At 36.4% G+C, this 15,199-nt stretch overlaps 1 protein-coding gene across 2 annotated transcripts in view; it reads left to right on the top strand.

Annotated features, from left to right (window-relative positions):
- aldh4a1 (aldehyde dehydrogenase 4 family, member A1) overlaps nucleotides 1-15,199 on the top strand; it is a 44,871-nt gene that overhangs the window by 16,387 nt on the left and 13,285 nt on the right. For both annotated transcript variants that reach the window (XM_069918747.1, XM_069918748.1), the window contains exons 8-10: nucleotides 2,825-3,012; nucleotides 5,654-5,727; nucleotides 12,453-12,649. In XM_069918747.1, coding sequence (XP_069774848.1) covers nucleotides 2,825-3,012; nucleotides 5,654-5,727; nucleotides 12,453-12,649 — 459 coding nt within the window. The remainder of the gene's footprint in view (nucleotides 1-2,824; nucleotides 3,013-5,653; nucleotides 5,728-12,452; nucleotides 12,650-15,199) is intronic.

Below are 15,199 nucleotides of genomic sequence, written 5' to 3' on the forward strand. Positions count from 1 at the left end.
GACAATGAGATAGACAACAGACTCGCCAAGGCAAATAGCGCCTTTGGAAGACTACACAAAAGAGTCTGGAAAAACAACCAACTGTACCCTGATACTTTCCCATAATCCTCCAGTATGGTCCTCAGCCTAGCCAACAACTCCCCTGCCCCCACTGGGATTCATCAAATATCGTCAAACACATCATCAGCAAAAAGGCTGATTTTTGTCTTCCACTTGGCCCACCTTGAACCCCCTTATGTCTGGATCCTGCCAAATGGCCTCCACCAGGAGCTCCGTAGCTAGTATGAATACCACCGGGACAAAAGGCAACCTTGTATACTTGACCTGTTCAAGGAAAACACCAGAGATATCTGCCCGTTTGTAATAATTTTGGTTAAAGAGCCTTAACCCAACTGATAAATGTCTGTTCAGTCCGAATTTCTCCAGGACCTTGAATAGAAAATCCCACACCAATTTGTCGAAGGCCTTCTCTGCATCCAAAGCTACAGTCACTTCCGGGTCCACTCTTTACTGTGCTAGATGTACAACACAGCAGTCTACGTTATTCGCTGATGGCCTCTTTTCTATGAAACCCACCTGATCCTGGGTTTGTTAATTTTGACAGGTGTTTCGCTAGACAGTTCGCCAATGCTTTTGCAATAATTTTGTAATCTGCACTCTGTAACGAGGTAAGCCTATACAAGGAAGATTTCAGGAGATCCTTCTCTTTTTTTGGTATTACCATAATGATCACTGTTGAGAAAGATTCTGAGAGGGTATGCATCTCTGCTGCCTGATCCACCACCTTCATAAGAAGGGGCAACAAGAGGTCCTTGAACTCCTTGTAAAATTCAGCAGGAAAGCCATCTTCCCCTGGGGACTTGCCCAACTGTAAAGAGCCCAGAGCGTGTTCCATTTCATCCTTCATAAATGGGGCACTCAGCCCATCTTGCTCCTCCTGTCCTAAATTTAGCAAGTCCAATTGGCGCAAGAACTCGTCTATTTTGGCAGGGTCTCATCCAACTCCGATTTATAAAGTTCTTTATGGAATCTTTTAAATACGTCATATATTTCTTTTGGCTTGTATGCGATCTTGCCTTCCCCTGTCTGAATCGCTTTGATTGTTCTGGAGGCCTACTCCACCCTCGCCTGCCAGACAAGACTTTGTGCGCCTCCTCCCCCAGCTCATAGTATTGCTATCTGGATCTTAAAATGAACTTTTCCATCCTATATGTTTGCAGTGTATTGTACTTGAGCGTCTTATTCACCAAGTTTCTATACTTCTCTACCGTACCCACCCTCTTATAATAATTTTCCAGTACTGTTCTCTCCAATTCCTAAGTGGATCAGACTTGATACAAGAAAACATACTGCAGACTAAATCTAAAGGACATAGTAGTCACAATCAGATGGCAATTTAAATTTCTTGACCAACATTGGTGCTTTTTCTATCTTTTTTTTGGGGTGCATCCAATCTGGACCAGATGTCTTTTACACTATTTATTTTTAGTCAGCAAGTCAGGCAGTGCATGGGGAGATTGTCCTCGTTTCAGGTAATTCCCTCCCCTCTCTATTTTTATTTCTTCTTTACCCTCCATCTTTTTATTTTTGAATATATTTTATGTAACTCCTCTTTTTCAGTTTGAATTTTTAAAGCATGGGTTTGGTACTTTAGAAAAGCTGCTATCAAACAGCAGTGATAGGAAAGTGATGCTTTTGGAAAGATGGATTGCTACAAATGGGTAGAATCTGTTTTAATACAGTGTGTTTCTGTTTATCCGAAACACTTGGGGCCGGATGTATATCAGAAATCTGAGAAATAGCTTTAAGCAACCCACCACTGTCGCCAAACCTGCCCAGGAGCCCAAGGTCCCTGCTCTGATCCCAGACACCTCTCCACCGTTGTAACCGAACCTGCCCGGGAGCTTAAGGCCCCCACTTTGATCCCCGACACCTCCATACCACCTTCGCCGAACCTGCCTTGGAGCCAGAGGTCCCCGATCTAATTCCTGACACCTCCCCACTGCTGTCGCTGAACCTGTCTGGGAGTTCGAGGTCCCCGCATCTGCCGCTGCCACCCCAACCTTTCCCGTGGTCACCCTAATGCCCCCAATTAGATTTGCTCTGACGCTGATTCCAGGGACAGCAGAGAACCAAGTACAGTGGAGGGTAAAGAAGAAATAAAAATAGAGAGGGGAGGGAATTACCTGAAACGAGGACAATCTCCCCATGCACTGCCTGACTTGCTGACTTCCTCCAGTCACTCACTGAAAGTTGCCAAACTGGCACCAACAGCGTGTCGGAGCCCCACTTGAGCATGTCGGGTGAATTCTTTTTCAACTGGTGATGTCATGTTGCCACTGAAAAACATTTTGGATTACTGAGAATTTTGGTTAATTGGTTTTTGGAATCAGAAATGTACTATACTTTTTAAAGATGAAATGTACTTGGTGCTTATAGAAATTAAAAGCCGACTAGGTGAATTGTGTAATGAGATTTGATTGTTATCCAGTGAGGTGGTTTCTTAATCATGTTAAAATGTAAATATTTAAGTATTGTGTTTGTTGCCACACAAAACTTACCTGATAAATCAAGTCCAAATGTCAATTAAAGTTTGACTACATTCACATCAAAGCACAAGATAATCACTCGACAACGACTTACTTGAGCAAGACCAGTGGAATTCTTGTGGGATTTTCTGTGATAACGGATGTGATTTAGTTTCAGTAACTTCAGCTGTTGCATTGGAGTACGTTTTCTGCAATTCTTCATCTGGGTACCACAATGTATTAGGTCATATATTTCGTGAACTTCAAGTGAAATGGTAATGTTTATATGATTTCAGGGTAATGTGGTGGTCTGGAAACCCAGTGACACCGCTATGGCTGCTAGTTATAATGTGTATGAAATTCTTCTTGAAGCTGGACTTCCGCCCAATGTCATTCAGTTTGTTCCAGCCGATGGGCCACTATTTGGAGAAACAGTTATGGATTCTGAGCACTTGGCAGGAATCAATTTCACTGGCAGTGTCCCGTAAGTATAGAAAAAACTGCATTTGTTGGTGAATATTTGCTTCACAGGAGTTTTGTAAAGATTATCACTAAATCCAACAAGACAGGCAGCTGAAAATTTGGGGGAATCTTAAGGAGCAGGCTCAGGATGAGAAAAGGTCTGGGTTTTTGGCATGGGAATTGATAAACTTATCATTGTTAAGTTGGAAGGAAATAGAGAATCAGGAGATTCCAGAATGAGAAGAAGATTGTGTAGCTGAGGAAGTGAAAGATAAAGGAAATGATATTATAGTGTGATGTAAACATGAAGCTGAGAATTTGAAATTCAGAATTGCTTAGTGGGGAGCAGGTGAAAGTCAGAGAAAGAAGCATAGATAAATGACATCATGTGAATGAAGACCATAAGAAATAAGAGCAGGAGTAGGCCATTCAGCCTGTTGACCTGCTCCACCATTCAAAAAGATCATGGCTGATCTGATGATAGACTCATCTCCACCTACCTGTCTTTTCCCCATGTCCCTTACTATGTAAAAACCTATCCAACCTTGTCTTAAGTAGGTTGCCTCCACTGCTTCAATGAGCAACGAGTTCCACAGATTCACCACCCTCTGAATTTTGAGGTTATGTCCCTTTGTTCTGGTCTCTCCTACCAATGGAAACAACTTGCCTACCTCTATCTTATCTATGCCTTTCATAATTTTATATGTTTCTCTAAGATTCCCTCATTCTTCTAAGCAAGTACAGTCCCAGACAACTCAGTCCCTCCTTGTTGGCTCACCTCCTCATTCCATTCTAGAATCAACCTGGTGAATCTCCTCTGCACCACCTCCAAAGCCTCAATTAGGGTGTAGGAAACAGTTGAAGACCTGAGACTACAGATGCTGGAATCCGGAGCAAAGACAAACTGCTGGAAGAAATTAGCATCGATGGAGGCATAGTTTGAAACCTTATGTGAGGACTGAAGAATGGTGTGATTACCACCAGTATAGGGAAGTGATGGAGAGGGATTAGAAAAGTCTGGTTGATGATAGGACCAGAGAGGTTGTTGATGTGGGGCAGATGGAGCCGGAGAGGGAAGTTTTAGAGTTTGGTGGGAGATGAGTGGAAGCAGGTGGAGCCTTGTGGAGAGGGGGGAAGAGAAAGATAGACACAGAGGCTGGAGCCAGATCAGGGAGGGAAGATGGGCAGGTGAGGAAGGGTTGATGAGAGTGGAATCTGATAAAGTTCCTCAAGCACTTTTTTTAATTTTGTTGCTTAATGTGTGTGTGGAAGATGAATGGAGTTTCTAAAAAGATGCAACTGGCTGGAGTTGAAAGCAAGATCTTGTAGAGCCAAAAGTTTTATTTTACCAATGAAGTTATTACTGAGAAATTAATTACTGTTGTAGAAAGTAGGGGTGGAGGTGGGGTGGAGTGAAATACTGCAGAACTTGATTCTGATTGCATCTACATGTTCCATGCTGTGGAACAAATTCAGAGTTAAACCATCATCAAACCTTGTATTTGATTGCAGCATAGATCTGTAATTTATTGCAATGATTCTTCAAAAGAGTAAAGGATAAATTGGATAAATGAAGGCTTATTGTTGATTTTTTTAGTTTATTTGAAATTTAGTGATTCATCAGTTAAACGTGGTTGAGAAAAAATAATTGTGAAATAACTTTCAATTCCGTTATAACATAGTAACAGGCCTTCTGTTCCATGTGCCCATGTCATGCTGTTTGAATATTTTAATTTTTCAAAAGACAGTATAACAGATTAATTGTTTCTTAAAATCCATTTCCTGATTCAAACATCTGGTATAAACAAGCATAGCAAGATTGGGGAAGAATGTAAGCTTACTTTGTATTCTTTGGCTTGTAAAAAGGTAAAAAATTGTGTTTTTCCAGAATCTCTATTGGTTCAATTTGGTTACATAAAAAAATTAATTAAACTTTCATGATATTGTGCTTCAAAGTGAAGAGGATGTCTAGTTACCAGATGCAGCAGAGTTAGAAGACAATATTGAGCAAAGCATGTAAAAATGATAACCCATTTTAAAATTGTACATTATTCCTTTTAAAATGAACTTTTCTATAAATAAGTACCTGGGTCGTTGGACTGGAATGTACAAGTGAAGGAGTTCATTATTGGGGTGCTCCAGCCAAACAGTCATGGTAGCATGAAATTAAACCAGTTTAGATTGACATGAAAGACTCCATTTAAAAATGTGGACATGAATTTTCAGTGGAAGAAATTGAGCTTGGATTTCAGTGAAGTTACAGAGGCCCTGTTGGGCCTGTTATGCCGATGCCTTTTTTTATGTAGAATTATTCTCATCCCTATTTTGAACCATGTATCTTATAAATATCACTTCTGAACCTGTTTTTTTTTTCTGATTTTGGGTTCAGATTGCCATATCTCACTAGTTTTAAAGGGTTTTGTATACCTGTGATATTTGCCTACCTTAAATTCATCTGCTCTTGCTACCAACTCCTTAAACTGGATTTTGAATACTATAAAAAAATCTTCAAAGTTCTTTGGGTAAAATTGTTATTTTAATGTGAGATTTAATATATTTTTAATATTATTTTATATAGAATAATGAATTATTCTAAGCTTTTGGAAATACAAAGAAAAAAATCTTTTGCATATTTTTGTAAATTGGCAATTTCTTTTATCCAGAACATTTAAACAACTATGGAAGCAGGTGTCTGCAAATCTGGATAAGTACCGTACCTTTCCTCGCCTATCTGGAGGTAGGAAAATCTAACCTTAATTCTGACCAACAATCCTTCCATATAAACCCACAATATTAAATAACATGTACAATATTCCTTGAATTTTCTTGGGTTCTAATTACAATGTCTGAAAACAAGTTATGGAAAGTGAATTCCTAAATAGAAGTTGACAAAAGGAGAATTCCTCTAAGGGAGATTTTATTGTTTGTTTTTTTTAAAAAAAATTAAAAATATTGATTGCATTGACTTAGACACATGAATAATGTGGCAGGACACTGTGAATAGCAATGCTATTTCTCCACCACATTTTACAAGGATAATGATGATGTACGGTAGATTTGGTTCATTACCAATTTATTCTTTTATAAAAAGATGAAACGGCACAAGCACCTTCAGAAAATGAACAGCTGAATTGATAGTTGAGGCCAACTCTAAAGAAAATGAATTATGAAAGCTTGGGTGTTTATAAAAAAAACCAGGAAAAAACCCCAAATGATCACTATTTCTAATTTACTAAAATGTGTTGCAAAGGAAGATGCAACTGAAAGAACTGGAGAGATGGTTTTCTTTCAGCAATATTTGTGAAAAGCTGCAAGGGAAAATATATTAATTCATAAAAGTAATTGAACAATGTATAAACATTTGTTCAAAATCAAGGAGCCTATGGTCTTAAAATCACTGTCTCCCATGTGATCAAATCCTTGGGTCATAAAATTATTAGAGAGATTCACTCTGATTCATTTGTTATGCTCTTTTGTCCACAATCATTCTTCCCTCTGGAAGCATTTTCATATAATTTCCTTTGACCAATTTGAATTAACCAGCTACCAAAATTGGCGAAGAACGTCCGTTCTCCGAGGTTGGTGCCGGCCCTGCGGAGTTGCGACTCCCCCCCCCCCCCCCCCCCCCCCCGACCGGTGGACTGCAAAAAATGGCTCTCTGAGCTAAACAAAAACAAAAGTGTGGAACTGCGCATGCGTGAGGAATCGTGTGTGCGCAATCAAAGGTAAAAGAAAACACCGACGGGAGGGGGGCTTAGCCGAGGAGCGGGCAACCAGGACTCTCAGCTTGAGGATGAGGAAGGCAGCAGGAAAGGGAGTGAGGTACCAGGCGAGGAAGGAAGCAAGAGGAGCAGCAGCAGGAGGCCCGACAGATGAGCAGCCCAGAAGGGGAGGACCAACATCAAGAGGCCAAGCAAGAAGAGGCCCGACAAAGTGATACTAGCAACTCATCAGGAAAATCAGAAGCGATACAGATACAAAGAAGAGAAGAAGACACGGACACAGAAGAGGAAGACCAAGATCTTCACAGAGAAATAGAAGGTATAACAGATGGACAGAATATAGACAAAGCTTTTTTTTGAAGAACAAATGAGAGCATTAAAAGAATGATTGTCATTAGAATTTAGTGCAATTAGAAAAATGAAAAGACAGAAGATAAAATGCAAAGGTTAGAGCTGGTCATGACAGAAATAGGGAAAAGAGTAGAGAATGTGGAAGAGCGGGAAACCGGTGTAGAAATGGAAGTAAACGACTTAAGAGGAAAATTGGAAGAAAGTGACAAAAAAATTAAAGAGACACAAGAGTTGTCATCTCAGAAAATTGATATGTTGGAAAATTATAGTAGGCAAAACAACATAAAAATAGTGGGGCTGAAGGAGGGTGAAGAAGGCACAAGACCAGAAGGTCATGGGAACAACAGAAATGCAGGAAGAAATGGAAATAGAAAGGGCACAAAGAGCATTAGCTCCGAAACTGCAGACACATCAAAAACCAAGATCCATCTTAGTAAAATTTTTGAGATAGACGACAAGAGAAAATATACTGCAGCAGGCAAGGAATAAAATTAGAGAAGATAATAAACCATTGGAATACAAGGGTCAAAAAATATTTTTTTTTTACCCAGACATGTTTTGAACTCTTAAAGAGGAGGAAGGAGTTTAATACAGCGAAAACAATTTAATGGAAAAAAGGTTACAAATTCATGTTAAGACATCCAGCCGTGCTTAAAATATTTATACGCGGGGAGCAAAACAGACTGTTCTCAGATCCAGAAGAAGCACTAGAATTCGCAGAGCTTTTGTAGGACAGAAGGAGAGATGAAGAGATGTAATAAGAATGAAGGTGATAAAGTATTTATAAAGATGTAAAAACAATGATTATGTAAAGAACTAAAGATGGAAAACAGAAGGGAAGGAAGGAATTAAGGGGTAAAAAAGGGAGAGCTTTGTTATATGTGTAAAAGAAAGTGTTTTCTCGGGGGGGTTTGGGGGGGGAGAGAATAACTGTCACTGCGAAATCAGTTGACGCTTGCGAGCAAGATCGCAATCCAAATGGAAAGGGGAGCTGTGGTTGCCTGGCAAGGGATAAGGGGCAACTCAGAGAGTGGGGGCATTTGGGGTTAAGGTAATATTGGGTGTGGGAATTTTTGGTGTATTTTATGTTTTAAATGTGTTGTCATACATGGAGTTTAAAAAGGGAAAACAGAGATGAAAAGGGGGATGGAGGTGGTGAGGAAGCGGAAATGAGGTGTAAACAAGATATAGATGGTCACGTTGAACTATACGACTATAAAGATTAATGGAATACATAACCAAATTAAAAGGAAGAGATTATTAAATTTACTGAAAAAATGAAAAATAGATATAGCATTTGTGCAGGAAACGTATCTAACTGAAGTGGAACATAACAAATTAAAGAGAGTTTGGGTAGGACACGTAGCGGCAGCATCATATAATTCAAAAGCTAGAGGTGTAGCCATATTAATTAATAAAAATGTACCAATCAAAATAGAGGAGCAAATAATAGATCCAGCAGGGAGGTATGTAATGATAAAGTGTCAGATATACTCAGAATTTTGGAATTTGGTCAATATATATGCACCTAATGAGGAGGATCAAAAGTTTATGCAGGATTTTTTGTTTGAAGATTGTAGACACACAAGGGAATATATTGATAGGAGGGGATTTTAACCTTAATTTGGATCCAATGTTGGATAAAACTGGACAAAAGACAAGTAAAAAGAATAAAGTGGCCAAATTTATGGTTAAATCAATGCAAGAAATGAAACTTATGGATATATGGAGGAGGCAACACCCAAGAGAGAAGGAATATTTATATTATTCGAGTAGGCACAAAACTTACTCAAGGATTGATATGTTTTTGTTGTTGGCCCATATTCAAGGGAGATTTAGGAAAACTGAGTATAAAGCTAGACTACTATCTATCTGATCATTCATCCCTGTTATTAGCAATAGAACTGGAGGACATCCCACCAAGAACATATAGATGGAGGTTAAACTCCATGCTACTTAAAAGACAGGAATTGGGAGAGTTTATTGAACGCTAAATTAAAACATATTTTGAAATAAACACAGAATCAGTGAAAGACAGATTTATATTATGGGATGCAATAAAAGCCTTCATTAGAGGAGAGATAATAAGTTATGTAACTAAGATGAAAAAGGACTACAATTGGGAAATAGAGCAGTTGGAAAGGGAGATAGTAAGTACAGAAAAGGAACGGGTAAAACGACAAAGAGAGAATTGGCGGACAAAAAAATAAAATACGAAACATTACAAACATACAAGGTGGAGAAGAACACAATGAAAATAAAGCAAAAGTATTACAAAATGGGAGAAAAAGCACATAAAATATTAGCCTGGCAACTTAAAACAGAACAAGTGAAAAGAACTGTATTGGCATCAAAAAAAAGACAAACAAATTACATATAACCCAATAGAGATTAATGAAAACTTCAAGGAATTTTATGAACAATTATACCAAACTGAGAACGAGGGGAAAGATGATAGAATAGAAGAATTTTTAGCTAAAATTGAACAGATGAAATTGTAAGAAGAGGAACAAAACAAACTGATAAAACCATTTGAAATAGAGGAAGTACAGGATATATTAAAAAAGCTGCTGAACAATGAAACGCCAGGAGAGGATGGATTCCCAATAGAATTCTATAAAACATTTAAAGAGTTATTCATTCCTCCTCTCCTGGAAGTAATGAACCAGATAGAAGAAACACAAAACTTGCCAGATTCATGTAAAACAGCAATAATTACAGTGATACCAAAGACTGGGAAGGATCCATTAACACCAGCATCATATAGACCAATATCTCTACTTAACTCAGATTATAAGATAATAGCAAAATTATTAGCAAACAGATTGGCCGATTGTGTACCAAAAATAGTAAAACAAGATCAAACTGGATATATTAAGAAAAGACGAACAGCAGATAATGTCTGTAAACTTATTAATCTAATCCACGCAGTTCAATAAGAAGCCAACACTGGCTGTAACTTTAGATGCAGAAATGCCTTTGATGGAGTAGAGTGGAACTATTTAATTAAAATTTTACAGAGGTTCAATCTACCAGAAAAATATATTAATTGGATTAAAGCATTGTATAATGGACCGTTGGCGAAGATGACAGTAAATGGATATATATCGAGCCAATTTAAATTAAGTAGGTCAACTAGACAGGGATGTCCATTATCCCCCTCATTGTTTGCCTTAGCAATAGAACCATTGGCAGATCTGATAAGAACATAAAATAAAAGGGATAACAATAAAGGAGGAGTATAAAATCAGCTTATTTGCAGATGACATCATAGTATACCTAACAGAACCAGGATTTTACAGAATTTAAAAAAGAATCACCATTTAAATGGCAAGCACAAGCAATCCGATACCTAGGGATCAGGTTAAATAATAACTTAAGCCACTTATACAAACTAAATTATCAGCCACTAATAAAGAAATTGCAGGAAGACTTAGAACAATGAAAAGAATTACCGCTAATGTTGATAGGGAGGGTAAATTGCATTAAAATGAATGTTTTCCCAAGGATACAATACTTATTTCAATTGTTGCCAATTCCCTTAACAGAGAAATTCTTTAATGAACTCAAGAGAATAATAAGGAAATTCTTGTAGAAAGGGGGGAAACCGAGGGTAGCGTTAGATAAATTAACAGAGAGGTATAACCAAGGTGGTTTGCAGTTACCAAACTTTAAAAATTATTATAGAGCCGCACAATTAAGGTATTTATCAGATTTTTACCAGACAAGGGAAAAACCAGACTGGACTAAGATAGAACTAAATAAAATAGGGGAGAAGGTTCCAGAATATATACTTTATAAGTGGGATGAGAAGCTGTTGCAATAGAAAAACTCGCCAGTATTGCATCATTTACTTAATATAAGGAAGAAGATCCACTTAGAAAGAAAAAAAAATGAATTACTAAATACCAAAATTGTTATTGACACAAAACCCACTAATCCCTTTCACAATAGACAATCTTTCCTTTAGAGAATGGGAGAGAAAAGGAATCAAAAGAATAGAAAACTGTTTTTTTGGGAAATAATTTATTAACATTTGAACAGTTGAAGTACAAATATGGAATAACTCATGGTACAACGTTTCCATTTCATCAACTGAAAGCTTATTTAAAGGATAAATTGGGAAACAGACTGAGATTACCAGAAGGAAGCAGCTTTGAATATGTGATTACAGACACAATGATAATTAAAAGATTTATAACGAACATGTACATTAAGCTGCAAGAGAAGGAAAATGATGAAATAAGCTATAAACCTAAACAAAAGTGGGAAAAGGATTTAAACAGATAAAAAATGAAGCATGGGAAAAGTTATGTTCTGGAACTATGACGAACACAAGGTTATGGATGATACAGTATAATTGGTTACACAGGTTATATATCACGCATCAAAAGTTAAAAGAATGGGATCCAACATTATCAGATAGATGTTTTTACTGTAAGAAGGAAATGGGAACAACAGTACATGCAATTTGGGCATGTAAGGAAGTGAAAATGTTTGGGAAGATCTAAATCAGATATTAAATAAAATCACAAAAAATAACATACCAAAAAATCCAGAGATCTTTCTTCAAAATAACATAAGAAGTAAGGAATCAGTCCTCAAATTGGATATAGCGCAAAAAAGATTTATTTTGATAGCCTTAGCAGTAGCAAAAAAATGTATAATGTCAACTTGGAAAATGGAAGAGAGCCTGAGAATACAGCAATGGTACATGAAAATGGATAAATGTATTCCATTGTAAAAAAAAAATAACATAATTTAAAAAATAAAGTCACTATGTTTGAACAAATTTTGGAACCATACATGGAACATAACAGAGAGGGCTTGCCTCGGACCTCCACTCCCTAAAATAATAAAAAGACAAAACCACTTGATTCAGTGTGTCAAAGTCAATTACACATTTTTCTTGTTTATTTTTCATTGTGTGAAGACATTGTTTTATGGTTTTATTGTATTGTATATGTTGAACATTTATTGGTTTTGAAGGGGGGAGGGAGGGAGGGAGGGAGAAAATGCCACTATGTATACTTAATGATAAATGTTTGAATATATTTTGGTTGATATGGTTCACAGTGTGAAAAAAAAAAACCAGCTACCAAAATCCAACAGCTCAAGCATAATTTCAGGAACCTCCTTTTAGGAAAGTTTGAAAAGAAGCAAAAATGGTGTGACTCTCTGTAAGTCCTGATTCCATCAGTTTGTTGCTTTTTATTTTTCAATTTTTTGCAAAGATTTATATCTGGACACCCCTTCAAATTATTAGCTTTTACTTATGCTGCCAAACTAGGGATCGGAAGAATATAAGATCTTGTCTAAGTTCACTTAATCTTGCCTAATGCTTAATCACGTTAGTAATGGATTTCTAAAGTAATTCTTGTTTTTACAGAATGTGGTGGTAAGAACTTCCATTTTGTGCATAAATCAGCTGACATTACCAGTGTAGTAAATGGTACCATTCGTTCTGCTTTTGAGTATGGAGGGCAGAAATGTTCAGCGTGTTCAAGGATGTATGTGCCTGATTCACTATGGCCTCAAATTAAAAAGAATCTCCTAGAGGATCATAAGAAAATAAAAGTAGGAAATGTAAGTAAGAAAAATTAAAATTCAACCAACTTGTCTTTTTCATATAGAGAAACCAGGGTGAATGACTTGCAAATGCAGGCTATTACCACATTGAAAATGGTGATCATGAGGGAAATCAGAAAATGGAGATTAAATTTTAAAATAATTTGTCTTGTCGAATCTAAACCATGATCTTCACAAATATGCAAATGTTTGAAAACAATTTTTAGAAAGATCCAAATTTAACTTGGATAATTATAACTTGTACCTTAATTTTTTTCGATCATACATACCCTAATTATAAAATCCTCTGTGGGGATGTCAGTGTAATGATGCAAATGTAACAAAGTAATGTCCTTTGCATTTCTAAGTACTTATTCCAACTGCACATGCCAGGATATTTAGTTGCATTGTTTTTGGCCATCTGCAGGTTTTATATGATCTTCAACACAAGTTGAGTTACAAATTAAATAATAAGTTTAATGTTGCAGCAGGTAGTGTGGCTTTAGTGTGCAGCTTTTCAAGCTATGATAGGTTTGGTCAATTTCTGCAAACATGAAGATTCATCAGAGATGGCTTTGGTCACACTGTACAGTTTTGAGGATAGAACAATTTAGAACTATAGAACAATTACAGCACAGAAAGTGGCCACTTTCACCCCTCGAGTGTGTGCTGTAATTTAAAAAGTCTTAATTGCACTAACACATAAATTTAAATGCAGAGATGGCATGTGCAATAGGTGGTTCTATTTTCAAGGACTCAGTTAAATGCAGTAGACTCAGCTCCCAGAAATCAGAAGATGTTATTCATGTATTTGAGTCTGCTTTGGCTTTTACTGAAATGATGGCCATTCTCCAGTTTGTCTCTACTTAACCTTGCAATCCTTTTAAATAAGACTTGGCATATTTTTTTTTTATTTTTTATTTTTTATTTTTCACACCATAAACCACATTAACCAGGATACACACTTTTTCCTTTTCAAACATATACAGTGCCATTTTCTCCCCCCCTCCTCCCATCCCACCCTCCCTACCTCCCCCCTCCCGTCCATTTAAAGTACAAAATCTAGGATACATTAAACCAGTCAAACAATGTTGTCATTCAATAAAAATACACAAGAAATTCCACTGAGTCAATTCTTTTCATTTCCTTTTCCTTCCGTTAACTTAGGTAGTGATTGTCCCCGGTAGGTTTTCGCTATTGTGTTTAATATAAGGCTCCCATATTTGTTCGAAAATTTCAATATTATTTCTTAAACTATATGTTATTTTTTCTAATGGAATACATTTATTCATTTCTATATACCATTGTTGTATTTTCAAATTATCTTCCAATTTCCAGGTTGACATAATACATTTTTTTGCTACGGCTAGAGCTATCTTAACAAATCTTTTTTGTGCATCCTCCAAATCAATTCCAAATTCTTTGTTTTTTATGTTACTTAGGAGGAAGATCTCTGGATTCTTTGGTATATTGTTTTCTGTAATTTTATTTAATATCTGATTTAGATCTTCCCAAAATTTTTCTACTTTCTCACATGTCCAGATTGCATGAATTGTTGTTCCCATTTCTTTTTTACATCGAAAACATCTATCAGATACTGTTGGGTCCCATTTATTTAACTTTAGAGGTGTAATGTATAGCCTGTGTATCCAGTTATATTGTATCATACGTAACCTCGTATTTATTGTATTTCTCATCGTTCCAGAACATAACTTCTCCCATGTTTCCTTTTTTATCTTTATATTTAAATCTTGTTCCCATTTTTGTTTAGTTTTACCATTTGTTTCCTCATTCTCCTTTTCTTGCAGTTTAATATACATATTTGTTATAAATCTTTTGATTATCATTGTATCTGTAATCACATATTCAAAGTTACTTCCCTCTGGCAAACTCAGACTGCTTCCTAATTTGTCCTTCAAGTAGGATCTCAATTGGTAATATGCCAGCGCTGTATCTTGAGTTATATTGTATTTATCTTTCATTTGTTCAAAGGACAATAATCTATTTCCTGAAAAACAATTTTCTATTCTTTTAATCCCTTTTTTCTCCCATTCTCTAAAGGAAAGGTTATCTATTGTAAAAGGGAGTAACTTGTTTTGCGTCAATATTAGTTTTGGTAATTGATAATTTGTTTTATTTCTTTCTACATGAATCTTCTTCCAAATATTGAGTAGATGATGTAATACTGGAGAACTTCTATGTTGTACCAATTTTTCATCCCATTTATATAATATGTGTTCAGGTATCTTTTCCCCTATTTTATCTAATTCTAATCTGGTCCAATCTGGATTTTCCCTTGTTTGATAAAAATCTGATAGGTATCTTAATTGTGCGGCTCTATAATAATTTTTAAAGTTTGGCAGTTGTAAGCCTCCTTGTTTATACCATTTTGTTAATTTATCTAGTGCTATCCTCAGTTTCCCCCCTTTCCATAAAAATTTCCTTATTATTTTCTTTAACTCCTTGAAGAATTTCTCTGTCAGTTGTATTGGCAATGCCTGAGATAGGTATAATATCCTTGGAAAAATGTTCATTTTAATACAGTTTATCCTTCCTATTAGTGTTAGT

The sequence above is a fragment of the Narcine bancroftii genome, chromosome 2 (genome assembly GCF_036971445.1).
Source record: "Narcine bancroftii isolate sNarBan1 chromosome 2, sNarBan1.hap1, whole genome shotgun sequence".
In the NCBI taxonomy this organism is placed as follows: Eukaryota; Metazoa; Chordata; class Chondrichthyes; order Torpediniformes; family Narcinidae; genus Narcine; species Narcine bancroftii.